Source organism: Aricia agestis, chromosome 20, assembly GCF_905147365.1.
Source record: "Aricia agestis chromosome 20, ilAriAges1.1, whole genome shotgun sequence".
Lineage (NCBI taxonomy): Eukaryota > Metazoa > Arthropoda > Insecta > Lepidoptera > Lycaenidae > Aricia > Aricia agestis.
This window is the reverse complement of record NC_056425.1, coordinates 6,360,724-6,380,105: the sequence shown is the minus strand read 5'-3', so window position 1 is coordinate 6,380,105 and position 19,382 is coordinate 6,360,724. Positions and strand designations below refer to the sequence as shown.

The following is a 19,382-nucleotide window of genomic DNA, read 5'->3' as shown; positions in this document are numbered from 1 at the left end:
CAGATATAGAATAGACCAAGTGAAGGGAGTAGGGACATAACCTATTTTTATGGGAAAGTGTACGGTTTCTGTAAAATTCCTAATTTACGCGGGCGAAGCCGCGCGGAACATCTAGTAAAATATATTATGAAGTAGGTAAGTACACATTAGCGTTCGAGGAAAACCTAATATACATAGATCATAATATGTAACTAATATCTTATATTATTTTATCAACTTCCTTATACTATGCAAGTACTATGTATCATTTACTATTCTATGCGCGAAATTTCTTCGCGCCCAGGGTGCTGGTAATTTGTGTGAAGTAGTGAGTTTTGTGCTTCGATTGACAATTTTAAATCAGTGGTACTCAACCCTTTTCATACACGCCACAGACACGCCTTGGTCTTAGTGTCGCGGTCCGCAACAATTTTTTTTTTTTGGGTTAAAAAAAAAGTAGCAAACACAGTAGTTATGCACATAAATTAAAAATTTCAGGCGAGGTAAAAAAAATATAAGTATTTTTTTTTTATGAAATAAGGGGGCAAACGAGCAAATGGGTCACCTGATGGAAAGCAAATTCCGTCGCCCATGGACACTCGCAGCATCAGAAGAGCTGCAAGTGCGTTACCGGCCTTTTTAGAGGGTATAGGGTAATAGGGGAGGGAAGGGAAGGGAATAGGGAAGGGTAGGGAAGGGAATAGGGTAGGGGATTGGGCCTCCGGTAAACTCACTCACTCGGCGAAACACAGCGCAAGCGCTGTTTCGCGCCGGTTTTCTGAGAACGTTGTATTTTTCCGGTCGAGCCGGCCCATTCGTGCCGAAGCACGGCTCTCCCACGTAATGGCTTGCCCATTAATCTTCACTAATATTATCTTTAACTTCACGCAGGCCACAGACAAAGTCCGATTAGCAATTTAAAATAAAAAGCCCATACGTTCATTACATCTATATGTACAGAACAATAGGATAATGCGGATAGGTGAACGGCTGAGGGTGGTACACGAACGGTTTCTGCAGGTCGAGCAGCCCGGCCAGGTCGGTGGGGAATATCTGAGGGGGCAGCGGCTCTATCTCTGACGGTGGTATACGTCTACTCTGAAACAAATTACTTCAACGTGAAAGAAACATCACATAGAGTAACCAGTAAGAGTAACCAGACGCGGTCCGAAGGGGGGGGTAACAGGGGACATGACCCCCCCCCCCCCAAAATCTAAGGTCAAATTGAAAAATCTCAAAATCTTGCCAAATAATAAAAAGGAAATTTCTAGTTTATCCTATAACAGTGATAATTTTTTTTGTGTGACCCCCACCAAAACTTCAGGCTGCGACTGCGCCTGAGAATAACCTTTTTTAAAAGTCCAGATTCCAACAACAAACCTTTGGCATGTTTGTCCATCAATACTAATTTAATAAATGCGAAAGTGGATCTGTCTGTCTGTCAGTCAGCTCAGTCTGTTACCTTTTCGCGCCCAAACTGCTGAACTAATTTTCAAAAGGACATAGGATAGGTACACCACCACAGAAAATAAACAACTACACACAGGATAGATAGTTTAATTTATGAATACTTAGTCGGTGTTATGAATTACGCGTTTTAATTAAATGTAATACTTAGAATATTCAATTATTTTACGTTAATACGGCTCGCTTTCAAAAGACCGCTGCAATGCGCGCGTAAATCGTGAGGACTTTTTGTTTTGATCAAACTTTTTTCATGTCGCCTAATTTTTTGTGTAACTTTCTTACGGATATTATGATTGTAGTTGAAAAAAATTTTTTTTTGTTTAGTTAGGTACCTTATAGGTCAGAGACAGGGTGGGGCAAACCACGGAGCTAATTAGCTCCGTGGGGCAAACGCCCCAGCTTGCCCCAGTGGGCTATGCCCATGGGCGTCATCGAGTTTAAAATAATACTTTATGATCCATCTCTACATCATAGATAGCCTTGCATAAAACATACTATGTGAGGGTAACAGTGTTTGGTTTACCAGTCACCTTAGACAAAAAAATGAATTTCAAATTTTTACGGGTAAAATTATTATTTCTATGCAATTTACTTTATACCGTCAGCATTAGTGCAAGCTGGTACATTCAATACTCTGAAACCAAATCTTGACTGTATTGTAGTATGGATGTTAAACCAAACAAAGAATATCAATTTGTTGTATTTATTCAATACTCACATCATATCCAGTAATGCAAAACATAATAAGCACATACAATTTCATACCAATCATTTTGATATACATAATTTATTTGCCGTTCATAATTGAAAATGGAATTAAAAATTAATGTACAGCCGGTGCTAAAATTGATAAAGTCAAAGTGTTTAACTGTACAGGTTTTTTACTGCCACACACTTTTGGTCGTGCCTGTACATTCTTGAACCATCTACATACATTTATTACTTGCTCTTGTTCACTCAATGAGAGACGCTCCTGAAAACAAACAATACAAACATTTTATTGGTGTGTGATGTTATATTGTGCAAATGGTTTTTTATTACTCAGTATAATTATTTTAAGAAAAATGTCATCATCATCAGCTAACTGCTGTCTACTGCTGAACGTAGGCCTCCCTCAAAGAGCGCCAACCATTACGTCATCCCTATGGGCCAGGCCACAACACTGCGTTGCGGCATCACATCGCAAAAACAACCTTGAAAAGCAACACAGTGTTGAGGCCTGGCCGCTAGGGATGGTTAGTGCTCGTTGCGGCCTGCGGGAGGCCTACATTCAGCAATAGACCTGCTAATTTCTTCAAATCATCGGTCCACTGTGTCTCAGGATATTGTAAGACTATTTTTTTTATTATTTATTTATTTATTTATATCAGGCTACATAGCTTAATCATAATAATGTATTATGTTTAAATGAATACAATGCACTCATCACTGGAATACAGACTAGGGTTACCAACTATCTTGTTTTGCCATGACAAGTCCTAATTTTTGTACTATCCTGAGACATCCTGGATAGTGTTTAAGCAGTGTCCTTATTTTTTTATACTTTAATAATGTTCACTTTTACTAGTTGGTAATTAAACAAGCGGCTCTGTTAAAGCAACTCCTCAAGTCTACTACTGAGTCCTGTTTTTGAAGTTTATTGCATTGGTAGCAGTAAAGCTCAAATCCTGAGAGTTAAAGGTTGGCAACCCTAATCCAGACTTCAGATAGGCAGGAAGCCATGACTACTGTATCAACATACATCAGAACTTATATTAACTTACAATTATAGGATGAAGAACATAGTAGGCAGCAATATCGGCTATGGTCAAAGCACTACCGGTGAGATATGAGTTTTTCTCTAATGTTCTATTGAGACCCTGTAACAGAGGTATCATTGAATAAGTTTAATAAAGTAGTATTGTAGTAGATTTTATACGTGGGAGAGCCATGCTTCGGCACGAATGGGCCGGCTCGACCAGAGAAATACCACGTTCTCACAGAAAACCGGCGTGAAACAGCACTCGCGCTGTGTTTCGCCGAGTGAGTGAGTTTAGCGGAGGCCCAATCCCCTACCCTATTCCCTTCCCTGCCGTCCCCTATTCCCTTCCCTTCCCTACCTTCCCCTATTCCCTTCCCGTCTCTAGGGGAGGCTCTATTACCCTTTTCCCTCTTAAAAGGCCGGCAATGTCCATGGGCGACGGATATTGCTTTCACTCGTTTGCCCCCTTATTTCATAAAAAAAAAAAAAGATGTTACATAAAAGCCTTGTAACAGAATATTTTGAGATACTAAATGGTTTATCGCTTTTAAACTTATTGGGTATTGTATAGCTCTATTTTAATATGCAGCATCTATGCAAAAAAGCAGTTTGGCCGCTACACCATGAACAATATCACAATTTCTTGTGCGGTCAAACTGCTTGTTTGCATGTATGTATATTCGATTTAACTCTTGTAGCCTCTCCATGTTTGTTTAATGGACTAAGACAAACACAAAAAAATATATACACAACAGATTCACAATCATGATGGGCTACAATCTACATGATGAATGATGATAGTTTATGGCCCAATATTAAGTGCGGCCTTAAAATCAGGGCCCGATCTAAGGGGGGGCGAGCCGGGCATTTGCCCAGAGCGGCAAAATTGACTTATTCCTATCTTCCAACCTAGCCATCCACCACTTAAGTTTGAGAATTTTACCAGCTAACTTACTTTAAGTTTGCTAGTGGAAATATTTGAGTATTTTATTTAAATATTCCTCCCATTTTCCCCCAACCAATATGTTTCCTAAGGGCGGCGAAAATGATCTTTGCCTGGAGCGGCTAAATGGCTAGATCGGGTCCTGCTTAAAATCAATGGTTTTTTGTTTTAATAAATAAATAAATTATGTTAAAAATTACCAACAAAAAGTTTTTAGCAAATGCAGGATTCGTTGCAGCTTGATTCATATACATGGAGATGTGTTCAAGCCATTGGTAACTTAATAACACCTGTTCTTGGTTCATGGATTGGTTGCTTTTGGCTGCTAATCGTAATATTATAGTAGCGAATCCTTCAACGTTTACTTTATCTAAAGAAGTAGTTAGCACCTGAAATGTACAAAGTTACAAACACAAGAATAAATACAAAAAAAACATTGTGGATATTATAAGTTATAACCTCTGTTACACATACTTTGTCAGTGTTATAGCACAAAGTTCCAACTGGAGTGTTTAAATACTTGCCAACCTGTTTTATAACGTCCATTATTAAAAGTAATAAATATTTTATTTAATAAATTAAACTATTTGCCTAGAAATAAGAATTTTATAATAAATATCAACAAATCGGTAGATTTGACTTTTTTTTTCGACGATTTAAATGAAAACGCCAAAATGCTTAATGCATCAGAGTCCAGCAATTCTGTTCTCTATATAAATAAATAATACGAGAGTAGCTACTGTGATAAAACAAGTTTTTGTTTCCTACAGGCTACAGGTACAATTATATTATGTATATACGTGAATAATTCTGTTAAATTATAATAATTATAATAAAAGAAAAGCTTTATGACTCTTGTGACCTTTGCTTATAATAATTATAGATAAAAAAGACAAGATGACAGCGAAAAAAAAGACAGTGAAGCTGTCAAAAATTTTATTTAGATTTGTGAATTTTGTGAAGACCGATGATTCTTATTAGTTTTGTAAAGAAAAAGCCGGAATTGAGGTTTTTATGATAATTAAGAGGGAGCATACAATAAGTAAATCGATGGTCGTATTTAGATTTCCATAATACTAAGTGCTGTACTGACTGAGATATAATTTTGTATCAATGTCTTTTATCTTCCGCAAAAAGACTAGCCACTTTTTCACTATCAGTTTTTAATAAGTATTCTTCATGTTGACCCTATGTCATAACTATTTTGGAGTGTCGCAAAACAAAAACTGCAAGGATGGAACACAGAGTTTCAGTAAAAGAAAATATATATTTGGTCTATTTATTTTGTTTCTCGTCACTGTTTTATGGGTGGCGTCTTCAGAGGTGACAAAGGTATAATTTTTCGCTGTATAATTTACTGAAAATTTATGACTGTTTAAGCGTTTTCAACACCATGTTTTTTTCTTGCAGTATATTTACACAGAGAAAAAACTAGATCGGCCCTTTCTTGTAACATACATTAGAAGTTCACTACTGTTTGTGTATCTACTAGTTTTATGCTTCACACCCCCAACAAAAGATCCCTGTCAACCAGCTGACTATACGGTAAAATGTTTTTGACTATTTGTTACATGTTAGATAGGCCCCTTTTTGCCTTATTGTAATCTATTGACTATCTAAGCAATCTATATTTGTGTGATAGTATTACCTATATTAGTTGTTTAATAAATAGACAGTTCAGATCAATTGCAGAAAACTGTATGAGAATTCAGAAGATTTATGAGTGATAGACATATAATTTCCTTTATTTTAATAAATTTGTTACGTGGTACTAAGTTTATTTTTTTAAATTCTGCAGCAACTTTTGGAGGCAACAGCTGAAACAGATGATGACAGCTTCTGCAACGATAACAGCACTAGCTTAGTAAGATACATTCAGTAGCTTAAAAATGAATAAGTAAAACTTAATATTAATCTGTAAAATTTGTATTTCTGACTTTTGAGAATTGTTCATTATGTTTTTACCCGACTGTCAGGAGGGTTATTACAGCTGTTTTTAATATAGTAGAATAGAAAAAGTGGGCTTAAAAGCTCAAGTTTAACCTTGAACCTAGCTTGTTTTAAGCTCATTAATATGCATGAATTTTCTACTAAAATATTATAGACTAGACGTTGCTGTTCTTTATTAATAAAAAATCAATTCACATTTCCATCGCTTTTCATTTTTAGGGAGACTCAACATTCATCCCGGTGCGTGCTGGTGAAACAACAGACAGCGACGATGCTACCCCCAGAGCTGTGCGTTTCAATAAAGTGGCAGAGGTAATATTAATTATTTACTTATTTCTGTAGCTCTACCATGAGTTTAAAGCTATAATCTCTTACTAATAAACGCTGTATAAGCTTTGAATTGTTATACAGTGTTTTGTTTTCTTCAATCCAATTAAAAATGTCACTTGTGTGACAGGAACAAAACACTGTATAACTATTCAAAGCTTATACAATGTTTATTAGTAAGGGGGAATGTATTTATCGATACTCAATACCGACTACATAAATATTTAGTATGGCGATTTTAGTTCCGCAAGTAAGAGAAGCTGTAAAATTTGTCATACTAAAATTTACGGTAGTCGGTATCACGTATCGAAAAATACTATAGCTTTAAACTTAGACCAAGAACTATGATCAAGTTGCTGATAGATCCACTGAGTCCACAGATCATCACACTGAGCTTTACTTTTTCTGTAATTATGCTGTAGTTTTGCTGTGCAAATAAATAGCTTATCTTCAGTCCCCGGTGATTAAGAAAATAACTTTACAGTTATTGATATATTAATACTAACAAATAACAATACACAAAAATATTTGATAAGTTTAATGATTGTTTATTAACATGTTGTAAATGAATAATCACACTCATTAGTGCATGTCGTATACAGATTCTTAAAAGACATTATAATGTGATAACATTAAGTACTTATTAATGTTTATTTAACAAGTAATTGAGAAATACTTATGCTTATAAGTATTTCTCAATTACTTTTGTAGATGTACATCGAGGAAGTTGATTCCTATGCAATTGACAGACCAACATTATTTGGTCGAATATGTCAATTCAATGTTATTTGTGATCTGTCAGCTGGGTTTGATGTAACGCAACCAAACTACTTAGGTCCCCGATTTGCATAGGAATCAACTTCAGAGAAGTTGTACAAAACATTGAGCACAGGTCCACATACTCAATCAAAAAAAAGATCGTGTAATATCTATAGCTGTCTCCCTTACCTCAAGCCTATACCGCAGAACGCGATAGAGACAACTGCAGAAAATCAACGATTCGTTGTCTCCTGATTCCTTCTCTAAAACTTAACCGATTTAAGTACTTTTTTCATTAAAGATTAAAGAAAGGCTTGAGCTGTGTTTCTATGTATTTTTGTTTTGCATAATCTAGCCAAATCTGTTTTCTGGATCTTTAAACACAGCGGAAAATCTGGCCATTTTTTGGGTTTTTGAACTTTCATATCTTATTTAATAATTAAATTATGAAAAAAAAAGATAATTAGTGGCCGACATTCAGGAAAAAAATTATAACACTACTAGCGTTATCCAGGGAGGAAACAGGGGACAACTTTTGTATGGAAAAAAGGGCGGTGTGGACTCCTCTTAAAGTTTATTTTCAAGTGCGTTAATAAAATCCTCTCCGCTGCGCTTCGTTCTATCTGCGCTGGCCCTAATTCGCATACGTCGCACGCTCACAAATACAGGCCGCCGCGCTCAAAGCCGTGACAAAAGCTATTATGCAATAGCTTAAAAGTTGTTGTAAAATCAACAGGTGCGAGTGATGTCAGCTGCGATGGCGGGCGAGGCGCTGCTGGCGCGGCTGTCGTGGTCGGCGTCGCTGCGGGCGACGGAGCACGCGCAGCGCAAGGCCGCCGCCGCCGCCACGCGCCGCCATCTTAGATTGGCGCTGGTGTTCTGTGTGCCGGTATGTTGTATTTGCAGCCTCAGCACAGCCACAATAGAAATGCGAAAGTACAGAAGAAGAAGAACATAGATTTAGGAAGACGCGATCAGATCTCCGTCGCGTATCATCGAAGCGTATCAAAATGATACGCATGATACGCCCCGATCGCTATTAACCGCGTATCTGATACGTGTCGTATCAAATACGCGCGTGATCGGCAGAATGATCTAATAGGCGTCCACACTATGATACGCATACTTGATACGGCGCAATGATCGTGACGGAGATCTGGTGCCTTACTCCCGAAACTGATATCGATTTCGATTTGCGATTTCAACGGTTTTTTGACACTTTAGCCATCTAAAATATGTCTAAAAAATGTCATCGAAAATACTGATACAAATGTGGACGCACCTTAAGAAAGCCTTACTGCGGTTTTTAATATAAATAATCCTGCCAACTTAACACAATTTTAAACAGCTTAAAAGGTATCTGACCAATTATATGGTGATATTTTAAATAATGAAATGAAATGTGTTCAGAATTATTGGTTTCAAAATAATGCTTAATGAAAAGTTTATTCCCGCCACCGGTTTTGCCTGCCACCTGTTTGGAAACTAACCCGGTGAGAAGTACTGGCGTGAGGAACTCGCAATTACACTAAAATATTTGTCTCTATTTCAGTGGTTCATATCAAACTACCTATATCGGCTCAGTCTGCTGCACACGACAACATATTCTGCGACGCTGTACACATCAACAACCGGGGCGTTTACGCTGACGTTCGGTGCGCTCTTCTCTCAAGTACCCAACGATAGATTCACACCTACAAAATGCTTGGCCGTCATACTAACTGCAGCTGGACTGGTGAGTATTTTATTCTTAAAGTTGATGTCTTTATCTTTTTCTCTCATAATCAAGGGAAGACCGACACGACAGGCGACAGATCAGAGGCAGGACCGACTTTTTACATGCCAATCTGTGATCCGGCGCATGGATCATCTTACTTGTCAGACAATCAGGTGATCAGCCTGCATTGTCCTAACTAAACTTGGAAATAACATGTTTCCAACGCGGGAATCGAACCCACGACCTCCGAGTCAAGAGCCATGTGCCCTAAACCACTGGACTACGGAGGCGTTTCTGCTACTCAAAACCATACAAAATGCATCGAAACCTAAACGTTACGCGTTAAACCCATTACGCCTGAACCGCTTTCGATAAAGCTCAAACTGACAGAACGACATATTTTGATGGACTCGCTTATTACGCTGCCTTATTGTAAAATCGTTTACAGTTAACAATTTACTTTAATTTTGTCAATAAATTGTTACAGGTAGTTCTAAGTATAACGGAAAGCCATCAGAGTAACTGGACCGGTGTTTTAGCAGCTTTGGGATCTGCGTTGTTCTATTCTATACATTTGATGCTATTTCGGAGAGAGCTGAGGAAAGGGAATGGAATTAACTCTTTCCTTCTTGTTGGTAAGTAGAAAGTTTTATTCCATTTACAAATGTAAATGTTAAGATACCTTTTTTTTGTTCGTTTTTCGCAAAATATTGTTTTAAAAATAGCAAAGTTTTGAAAAATCGTAGTTCGTAAGAGTAAGAAATTAAAAAAATAGGGAGTAATTAACCTTATAGCAAGTGTATAGAACCATGTATGTCTATAAAATATAGTAAAGTAGTAGTATTTTTTGTCTTAAAAATTAATTTTGAATTTCTCTTTCCGTTATCAAGAATTTGTTTTCCGTATTTGGAAATCCGAATGCATGGAATCAGTAGAATGTAACAAATTCCGTACACTACGTTTTAAATGCAATAGTCTCATTGAATTCTAAATCGTAATTCCACATTATGAAATCGAATACGAAAAAAATATGTAGGTATGCGGCCAGCCTAAGTAAAAACCTCTATATTCCAGGTGTAGTAGGCTGCGCGAGCGGGTGCGTGGCCTGGACGCTGGGCGGGGCGCTGGCGCTGGGCGGCGTGGAGCGCGCGGACCTGCCCCCCGCCAGACTCTGGAGCTGGCTGCTGCTGGACGCCGCCCTGGGCCCGCTACTGATAGAGTCGCTGTGGCTGTGGTACGTGTTAGGGTGATAATAATTGATGTGAAGATGGTTATGTAACCTAGCTACGAACATGGCTCGAGTTCAGTTCGAACAGTTTGGAAACAAATGGTTCAGAGACAGCAAATTGTTGAAAAAACTTATAATTTTTTACTATTATTTCAAAACAATAGTCTCAACTCGGATAAGTTTTACCTCTACAATTCCAAATTCAAATCGTCGAGGCTTATAACTGACTCACATTCACAGGGGCCGATCTCTAACCTCCTGCCGCACGGCAACAGGCGCGCTGGCTTTAACGCTGCCGACAGCAGCAGCAGTGGCCGTGTACCGTGGCACCACAGGTGTTGGCAGCGCGGCAGCCGCGGTGTTAGCTGCAGCTGGTTGGGTTGCTGCCACCAGCGACCACCAGCTGTTACCGAGGCTGCTGACGAGGATACGCTCTGATGGGTTCACGTAAGTGTTTGTCCAAATACAGCAAAGGAACCAGCGACCACCAGCTGTTACCGAGGCTGCTGACGAGGACACGCTCTGATGGGTTCACGTAAGTGTTTGTCCAAATACAGCGAAGGAACCAGCGACCGCCAGCTGCTACCGAGGCTGCTGACGAGGATACACTCTGAATTCTGATGGGTTCACGTAAGTGTTTACTGCGGCGGAGGAATGAAAGGTTATGATTTTAGCAGTCTGTGTGTAAATGGCCTCGGAGCTGTATAATACTGATTTACTCACTTAAATCACTTATTGAGATGGCGTGAAAATTATGTATGTGAATAATAACATGATTCCATTAGGATGTTTTATAATAGCGTTTCATAAAATAAAAATGTTATTTTTTTTTAATCCTACTAATATTATAAAGGCGAAAGTTTGTTTGGATGTATAGATGTATGGATGTGTGGATGTATGGATGTTTGTTACTCTTTCACGCAAAAACTACTGAACGGATTCTAATGAAACTTTACAATAATATAGCTTATACATCAGAATAACACATAGGCTACAATTTTAACCGACTTTCAAAATGGGGGAGGTGTTATGTTCGTTTTCTTATGTTCAACGATTACTCCGCCGTTTGTTAACCGATTTTCAAAATTTTTCTTTTGGTATATAGGGTATCATCCCAATTTGGTATTATATTCACAAAAGTGGTGATCTGATGAAGGATCCATAAGTAATCGAGGGAACTCCTTAAAATTTATAGGGAAACATGTGGTGACTTCGGATTCGTGAGAAGTATTCTAAGCATATGCTACCAACAAGTAAGATTTTGCACCGAGGTATACCTGGTATACCGTGGTTCGGAAGGTGCTGAGAGAACTCCTGATTCTTTATAGATGCAAGTTTGGGAGTTTCGAGACGAAAGTTTGTCAAGCGATAATTAAAAAAAATCTATACCTACCTAATATTATAAACCTGAAGAGTATATTTGCTTGAACGCGTTAATCTCAGGAACTACAGGTCCGATTTAAAAACTTATTTCAGTGTTAGATAGCTCATATTTATCGAGTAAGACTATAGGCTATATATTATCACGCTAAGGCTAATACGACCGAAGAAACTCAGGAAAATGTGGGAAAAACGGGGGAAGTATTAGAAATTACGAACTACTGGAACCATTTTTATGGCAATATTAAGCACAGATATAGAGTAGACCAAGTGAAGGGAGTATTTAGCTATTATAATAAGCTATTTTTTATGGAAAAATGTACGGTTTCTGTAAAATTCCTAATTTACGCGGGCGAAGCCGCGTGGGACATCTAGTTAATAATAATAATCATCGTTTCTTTTTTCAGACAAATAAGAAATATCTCGGAACTGGACGAGCAATCGGAAGCTTTGATGTCGTCTGATGAGCTCACGTAACCCACGCGGCGCGATGCGGCCCAACAGGACTTATCTGTGTTTAACCACCGTTGAACTAACCACCGGCTTGACATAACATGGCCAACTTCCACCAGTCTGGGTGAAAGTTGATTGTGCTTTAAATGTTGTTTCTTTGTGTATGAAAAAGATGGCATAATATTAACATAAACGAGTGATCAAGACCGGTGGAAGTGGGTCTCATGAGCAGCTAACCACTGTTTGACTACACATTTGACAATGATTCTAATTTTGGCCACTGGGTGTGCACTAGTCTTACTTTTTAGTATAACGTGTATAGCATTTCTAAAAGCTTATTCGCTAAGAAAATAATCATTCCACGATTGGAAGTTGTAAATATAAAATAGTTTGTGTTACACTGTATTGTTTTGTATCTAGTTAATGATCACTTCCTATGATGTTAAGGCGCTTTGCAGACGACGGGGCGGGGCGGGCCGGTCAATTTCGCCGCGAGCGATAGCACAAAGGGAATCCTATATCACCAACGTACACGGCGGGCAAAAAGACCGCGTTACAGGTGCCCGGCGGGCACTGGCGGCGCGGTATGTCCGCGGCTGCCCGCCGTGGATGAGGATCACACAAACCAGTTTACATGCAGTAACGCAGACGGCGGCGCGGGGCGGCTCACGGCTAGCTCAGTCCGCGCTTTTTAGTGATGGATGTCATTGATGTAGATATGACGGAAGTGCAGAAAAGGTCGCTAATATGTATAACGAAAAAAAGAAATTGTGGTACCAAATATGCCAAATAATTTATACTCCTGCAGTACTGAACTGATCGCCTCCGCCCGTCGTGTGCTTTGTGTACGCAGCGCGGGCAGCCGCAGACATCGACGGGCAGACGCGGTCTTTATTGTTTCGCGGACAAAAAGCCCGCCCCGCCCCGTCGTCTGCAAGGTGCCTAAGAGTTTTCGAGATTTTAGTTTTAATATCAGTATTTTTTAATCTGACTATTGATTATTCTGTATTTGGATGTAAGTAGTTAATTACAAAGCTTTATTATCAACGTATTTGTAGTTTCATTTTCGCCAATTTGCTGATACCATATCAAAATAATAATTATTATTTTTATATGTTATAAGAATTGACTAGAATCTAGATGAAGGCCGCACCCCCGTTGCACCGAAATTCGTTTATCGGACGAAAACTAAATTTTTTTGCAACAAAAACCAACCTATGTCCTTTGCCGTCTTCCATAAGCTCAAGTTCTCACACAGCACTAGCGCAGAGTTGCAGCGTCTACACGCGCTAGCACTGTTAACTGTATATAGGTACTTAATAATTAATATAATAAAACAATAGAGTTGAATATGCTTCGAAAAACGTCGAACGCGACTTGCTACGATTTGACTCTGCGCCACTCGCCAGTGTGAGCAGTGAGACGTGAATTGACTTTTAGCCAAAGTATCTCCATACCAAATTTTATCTAACTCGGTTCAGGCGCTTAATAAGGATTATTCGTGGAGTTGTCTCCTTAAGTTTTACCTCAGTCCTCAAGTCCTTAAAAAATATTTGTACTCCTTCTTCTTCTTGACGTCAAAGCTGTCAAAACTCAAAATACTCAGTGCTGTCAAAAGTCAAAACTGAAAAATAGTTCAATTTTGAGGTTATTTTAGTTTTTGGGTTTTATTTATAAAATTAGTTTAATTAAAATGATCTAGCTATCTTTTTTATAAACTTTGTAAGTAAATCCATCAAGATGTCACTCGCTATAAAGATGAGCATCAAATGTGCCCTCCCATACACGAAAGTGTTTTATCCCATCATACAAAACAGGATTACACAGATTTCCAATTACAGCTCCAAAGTAAAATCCAGTGATCAGAATTTGAATGATTTTACGGATTGGGAAACGTTAAGTAAGAAGAAAAAGATCAGCAAAGCTATGAAAGCGTATTTGGAGCGAGCAAAAGAACACGACGAGTTTATGAAAAAAGAAAAGCTTCAATTCGATATAGGCAAGAGGCACCTCGCTAACATGATGGGGGAAGACCCCGAAACGTTCACTCAAAAGGATGTCGATCGAGCCATTGAGTATCTATTCCCTAGTGGCATCTATGACCCTGCCGCTAGGCCAATGATGAAGCCACCGGAAGAAGTGTTCCCAGCACGAAAAGCAGCAGAATTCGATGAAGCCGGTAGACCTCACCATTTCCTCTTCTATACAGGAAAACCAAATTTCTTCAAACTGCTCTATGATGCAGCAGAAAACATTCAAAATTTGTATGCCTTCAGTGAAAAAGTAGTGAGAAAGAAGGCTACCGCTGATCCAAATGGGTCTTTAGATTTCACATCTAGTGTTTGGTTCACTAAAGATCAACTCGAACAAGCATTGGTGGAACAAATAAGTGACTTGGAGTATGATAACTTTAAGCTGGTCATGGAAAGATTGTCATCTATGCCTTATTCATACAAATGTAAGGAGTTTATTGAGAAATACAGGAATCCTCTTGCTATCCAAAAGTTTGCTTTAGAAATACCGAAACCGAGCTACGATGAAAATGGTAGAGCTTACATAACCACATATGAATGTTTACGCAAAAAAGCAAGAGGTGATGTGACTATTAGGTCTCCGGGCACAGGAAAGATTACTATCAATGGCCAAGATCTGACGTATTTTGAAGATGTTCAGTCCAGGGAGCAAGTAATCTTCCCACTCATTTTCACTGGCTTACAAGACCAGGTTGATGTAGAATGCAATATAGAGGGAGGAGGGCCGTCCGGGCAATCTGGAGCCATTAGATGGGGAATAGCATGGGGTCTACGTAGTTTCGTCGACAAACAAATGTTGGAGTCCATGCAAGTGGCAGGTCTACTGACAAGAGACCACCGAAGGCGAGAACGTAAGAAGCCTGGTCAACCGGGTGCCAGGAAAAAGCCAACATGGAAGAAGAGATAATTTACATGTTTACTAGATAATAATTAATAAAAACGAGATATTAGTTCACATACATTTATTTTATTTAATCAACTTTTTTTCCTAAAAGATTTTTTCATAGATTTCTTTCGTCCACCAATTTTCTTCTTGAACATTTGATTCTTCCTTTCCTTATTGTAGATCCTCTTCTTCATTAATGATTTTAGTTCTCTTCTATCTTTTGTAGGTTCTGACTCAATTTTTTGAGTAAAGAAAAGCAAACCATCTGTAATTAAAAATGTAGTATTTTGAAACAAAAAATTATTGTATATTTATTTTTAACATTCTAAACTTCTAGAGCATAGCCTAGAGATAATACTGTAGCTATTCTCAAGAAGCATAGGAAATACCTTTTAATCTGTCGTCATTTTCGCTGAAAAAGAAGTTTTCGCGCCAAACAGCTTTTGGCTCCACATTCTGTACATCTGTTTTTGTTTCCTTTATAGTTTTCTCCTCTTCATCCTCTGACTCAGAAGAATCATAGACAAAGGGATTCTTTTCACCTGGATCTAAAGGATTTCTTACTTTCTTGTCCTTATTACTTTGTAATGAAATATAATCTGCACTTTGTTCTGTTGTGTCTTAAAAAAAAAGAGTTAATTAAACCTCTCAAATAAGTAGATAACCTGTAGATATATCTTATAATTTATAATATCATATCAGCCTTATAAAAACAAACATACAATAATAATACTAAGGGCTGAATCACACCGGAATGGCAGCGCAGCGGCAAGCATTTTTAGTGTCATATGATTTTAAACTTTATCTTCATTATTGTAATCTATGTTTCTCAAGCGATACTATGTCTTACAATAATGAAGATAAAGTTTAGAATCATATGACACTGAAAATACTTGCCGTTGCGCTGCTATTCCGGTGTGAATTGGCTTTAGTACTGCCAATTACTTAGTAAGTAGTTTAAATAGTACTGTACTATTTAAACTATGGGTAAAGCTATGAGTGAGGCAAGTGAAAATTTTATATATCGATTACGAAATTTTATTATAAGACCATTAAATATCTTGTTAATCTATTTAAACTGGTAAATAAAGAAAAAGCAAATTTACCTTCTTCTTCATTGTTATCATTAGCGAATAAACTTCTGAGACTAAACTCTTTAGGTTCTGCCATAGCCTCTTTCAGTGTATCGCTAACTTTATAAAACTGATCCTTTGACACTTCAACTTTTTCTACTACAATTTCAGGTTGTTCCTGTACTTCCTCTTGCAACTCTTTATTCTTCTTTTTCTTTGCTTTCTTAGATTCCGGCTTTTGCTCCATTGGCGCTAAGAATTTAGAATGATCTGGTTTGCTAGGGTCAAATCGTAACATTCCTGGTTTTGCTCTGAAAAAATTAAAATATTCTTATAAAAATTCAATATATTTTATGAGCCAATTTATAATAGATGTATCACAAAATCTTTCAAAAGTCCGTGGCTTTCCAGAACCAGGGTGATAATAATAATTGTGTACAGACAGCATGCTGTTCACAAATCACTCGCTTAACTCATACTGTAACAGTCAGTAAATGTTACAAGGACACTTTTGGATTATTATCTGTCTTAAAAAAATCCCATAATTCACCAAGTACTTTTAACCTTAAAGATCCTAGGAAAAGATTATTATAACTTACTTCATCTTATCTTTGTCATCACTGGATTTTGTTTTTATAGTAACACCAAGCACATCTTGGAGTATGTTCAGCTGCTTGGATTTCTCATCAACCTGGCCCAAATCAACCGCCTCTTCTCCTTGGTTATCATTGTCTGATTCATCATCAACAAATCGTTCATCCAATGTAAAACGCTTATCAGCTTTATACCTTGATTGTAGTTCCAGAACCTAAAAAATATACCAAATTGAAAATGTCCTATATTTTGGAAATATTGTATTCTTCAGATTATCTGGCCATACCTTTTGACCTTTCTTTCCTTCAAATTGTTTCTTCATATCAAAATTTGTTTCATCATCACTTTCATTGTCATCAAACAAATCTTTACGTTTTGAACTGGAAGCTTCTTTATTTGTTACATTTAAGTATTTATTGTTGTCTTCGGTAGTGTCATCCTCAGCATCAGAAAATATTACTTTTTTATTTGCTTGTTTATCCTGCAAAAATATTAATAAATACACAACTGAAGTTTTGAAGATGTATCTTTATTTTTCTTGTTTCTACTTACAATACTAATAAGACCAGTTTTAATAATGTTTTTCTTCTGATTAAATTCCTGTCTTTTCCTTTTAATAGATTCCAGCCTTTTTTGGTCTGAATCAAGTTTCTTGCTGTCTTGTTGCACATTTTGTACATGTTTGATATCTCCATTTTGTAGTTTGGGCTTATAAACTTCTTTTCTGGGTATTTCGGTTTTCAATTCCTTGTAGTCATCAAAATTTTCATCCTCAGCAAATTTTCTTTTCTTATTCATATTGTTAATATGATTTTTAACTGGTTTATGTATTGATGGTGAAGTTTCTTGAACATCCTGTAATATTTTAAAGAATAGATATACATAATATGTACTATTAAAATAGTCATGAGTAATAAAAGCCAGAAAGATGTTAATTAAAAAGCATGTATTAAAAAACAAGAAATAATAATTGTATAGGAATTATCATGTACCTGGCTGTTTGTGCTGTTTTTTTGCTGGGTTTGTTCTCTTTCCCTTTGTAATCTTTCCAGGAAACTCTCCCGTGCTCGAGTGACATACAACCTTTGACCAAAACAGTCTTGTTCAGAAAACTTTTTGATGCCTGAAATGGGAGACTGCTGCGTTAACTATAGTATAAATATGTACCTGTACACTAAACTAATTACATAATATTATTTTAAAAGCAAACAAAATTAATAAATAGTAAAATTCTTTCTGATAGGTACTTTGTCCCGACAACAGTAATTTTCCAAAAAAAAATTTTTTTTTACACTTTGCCTAGATATAATGTAGTAAAATGAAAACGGTAAATACTTACAAGACTCAACGTTATAATTGTTAGCGGATAAAGTAACAAAAGCAAACACTTTTTTATCATTTTCGGCGCCAGGTTTTGTCTTTATGTCTATATTGGTTACGTCTCCATAAATCGAAAATTCTTTCCGCAATGCATCTTCTGTAACTTTTTCTGGGATATTACCTACGAATAATCGTGTAGTAAATGCCATTATTTATAATAATTAATATTACAACTGCAAATTGCAATTTTTAAGCATGCTTTTTTATTTATTCCCATATGACTTCTTCCTCTCCTTTTTAATGGATGTCAAGTGTCAACGTCATATTTTTTTTATGCAGTGCCAAAATGCAAGAAGCCATAGAGAACCAGCGTCAGCCAGGTTAGTGCTCCTTACCCATAGATATCCTTACCAAAGATTTCTATATTTTCTCCTTACCTGAAGCTAACTTTATAACTCTGGTGCCTGGGCTATATATAATATAGCATGAATATAGCCTTATGAATAAAACCATAGACATAGTATATATTATGTCTATGAATAAAACCATATTCTAGAACAGAGGATAATATCCTCATATTATGTCCTTCTTCTGCTGCAACTTGCAAGTAACTTAGAGTCTGGCTAGCGAAAGATGAGACTGGAAAAAGGCGGCAAATTAAAAAAATCGACGTATAACAACCCTGTTTATAGCCGGAATTATAGTTTTAATCTACGAACTACGAATAATAAAAACTAAGAAACCTTATTATTCGTAGTTCGTAGATCAAAACTATAATTCCGGCTATAGACATGGTTGTTAAACGTCGTTTTTTTTAATTTGCCGCCTTTTTCCAGTCTCATCTTTCGCTAGCCAGACTCTACATATAAATACAATGTATACGGGTGTACCTATTCTCTTTCCCCCTCACTTAATAAGATAACCATACAATGTCTGCATGTCTTTGCAAAGAGAATGTCTTTGTATGGCATATTAAAAAAGCGCCTGCGTATTCATGATTTGCAATATCTTTAATCTTTATTATTTTTAGTACACTGACCTCCATTAAATAATACTAAGAGCTCCCACACCGGTTTCGGTGACGGTGGCTGGTTTCATTGAAACCAGGCCAGCTACGCAGGAGTAATTTTATAGTGCCCAAGTGTGTGCGCAGTACACAAGAGCACTCTCTATTCCTTTACTATCATAACCCAGTGGGACGAAAGACCGACACAACCGGCGAGAGATCAGGCGCAGGGCCGACTTTTTACATGCCCATCCGACGCATGGATCATCTTACTTGTCAGAAAAACAGGTAATCAGCCTGCATTGTCCTAACCAAACTTGGAAATAACATTGTTTTCAACGCGGGAATCAAACCCTCGACCTCCGAGTCAAGAGCCGCGCTCTATTGGTATAGAGCGCGGCTCTTGACTGGTCTAGTGGTAGGAGATTATACATTGTATAATGGGACCTCCATTGTAATAATTCGATCCAGTGTAATAATAATTAGTAAGAGCAAATTATTCGCTTCTTAATTCATGTAATAAATG

General features: G+C 37.3%; 4 protein-coding genes across 6 annotated transcripts in view; 2 read left to right on the top strand and 2 right to left on the bottom strand.

Annotated features, from left to right (window-relative positions):
* Positions 1-913: 913 nt before the first annotated feature.
* On the bottom strand, positions 914-4,720 carry LOC121737118 (eukaryotic translation elongation factor 1 epsilon-1). 2 transcript variants are annotated; one of them, XR_006037101.1, is made up of 5 exons: positions 4,605-4,720; positions 4,331-4,519; positions 3,210-3,305; positions 2,165-2,419; positions 914-1,077 (listed from the first exon to the last, which is right to left on the bottom strand). XR_006037101.1 is itself a non-coding variant. In XM_042128671.1 (4 exons), the coding sequence occupies exons 1-4, from the start codon at positions 4,674-4,676 to the stop codon at positions 2,270-2,272; spliced, it is 507 nt and encodes a 168-aa protein (XP_041984605.1). In that variant the 5' UTR covers positions 4,677-4,720; the 3' UTR covers positions 2,136-2,269. The 2 variants fall into 2 exon arrangements, 1 of the variants encoding a protein (XP_041984605.1); XM_042128671.1 differs by lacking the exon at positions 914-1,077 and having other exon boundaries at positions 2,136-2,419.
* Positions 4,721-5,081: 361 nt separating this feature from the next.
* Positions 5,082-12,403, top strand: LOC121737270 (solute carrier family 35 member F5). Of its 2 annotated transcripts, none has more exons than XR_006037114.1 (10): positions 5,082-5,462; positions 5,541-5,675; positions 5,929-5,994; positions 6,300-6,392; positions 7,903-8,055; positions 8,719-8,901; positions 9,371-9,518; positions 9,958-10,117; positions 10,352-10,646; positions 11,899-11,942. XR_006037114.1 is itself a non-coding variant. In XM_042128894.1 (10 exons), exons 1-10 carry the CDS (start codon positions 5,310-5,312, stop codon positions 11,966-11,968), a joined length of 1,368 nt encoding a protein of 455 aa, XP_041984828.1. In that variant the 5' UTR covers positions 5,082-5,309; the 3' UTR covers positions 11,969-12,403. The 2 variants fall into 2 exon arrangements, 1 of the variants encoding a protein (XP_041984828.1); XM_042128894.1 differs by having other exon boundaries at positions 10,352-10,558; positions 11,899-12,403.
* A 1,186-nt stretch (positions 12,404-13,589) lies between these two features.
* The window catches only part of LOC121737374 (28S ribosomal protein S9, mitochondrial), a 12,595-nt gene continuing 6,802 nt past the window's right edge, over positions 13,590-19,382 (top strand). The window contains exon 1 of the mRNA XM_042129042.1: positions 13,590-14,903. Coding sequence (XP_041984976.1) covers positions 13,685-14,884 — 1,200 coding nt within the window. The 5' untranslated portion in view covers positions 13,590-13,684 and the 3' untranslated portion in view covers positions 14,885-14,903. The remainder of the gene's footprint in view (positions 14,904-19,382) is intronic.
* Positions 14,928-18,127, bottom strand: LOC121737369 (probable RNA-binding protein CG14230). Its single transcript, XM_042129036.1, has 8 exons — positions 17,870-18,127; positions 17,523-17,653; positions 17,083-17,385; positions 16,817-17,011; positions 16,536-16,744; positions 15,970-16,247; positions 15,253-15,483; positions 14,928-15,128 (listed from the first exon to the last, which is right to left on the bottom strand). The coding sequence occupies exons 1-8, from the start codon at positions 18,057-18,059 to the stop codon at positions 14,953-14,955; spliced, it is 1,713 nt and encodes a 570-aa protein (XP_041984970.1). The 5' UTR covers positions 18,060-18,127; the 3' UTR covers positions 14,928-14,952.

Coding starts and splice junctions, on each gene's coding strand:
- LOC121737118 (XM_042128671.1), bottom strand. CDS start 4,676: ATGGACGTTATAAAACAGGTTGGCAAGTATTTAAACACTCCAGTTGGA. Junction 3,306..4,330: donor TTGCTAAAAACTTTTTGTTG/GTAATTTTTAAC, acceptor CCTCTGTTACAG/GGTCTCAATAGAACATTAGA. Junction 2,420..3,209: donor ATGTTCTTCATCCTATAATT/GTAAGTTAATAT, acceptor GTTTGTTTTCAG/GAGCGTCTCTCATTGAGTGA.
- LOC121737270 (XM_042128894.1), top strand. CDS start 5,310: ATGTTGACCCTATGTCATAACTATTTTGGAGTGTCGCAAAACAAAAAC. Junction 9,519..9,957: donor TAACTCTTTCCTTCTTGTTG/GTAAGTAGAAAG, acceptor TCTATATTCCAG/GTGTAGTAGGCTGCGCGAGC. Junction 10,559..11,898: donor ATACGCTCTGATGGGTTCAC/GTAAGTGTTTGT, acceptor TTCTTTTTTCAG/ACAAATAAGAAATATCTCGG.
- LOC121737369 (XM_042129036.1), bottom strand. CDS start 18,059: ATGGCATTTACTACACGATTATTCGTAGGTAATATCCCAGAAAAAGTT. Junction 17,654..17,869: donor CAATTATAACGTTGAGTCTT/GTAAGTATTTAC, acceptor CTCCCATTTCAG/GCATCAAAAAGTTTTCTGAA. Junction 15,129..15,252: donor AAATGACGACAGATTAAAAG/GTATTTCCTATG, acceptor TTTTAATTACAG/ATGGTTTGCTTTTCTTTACT.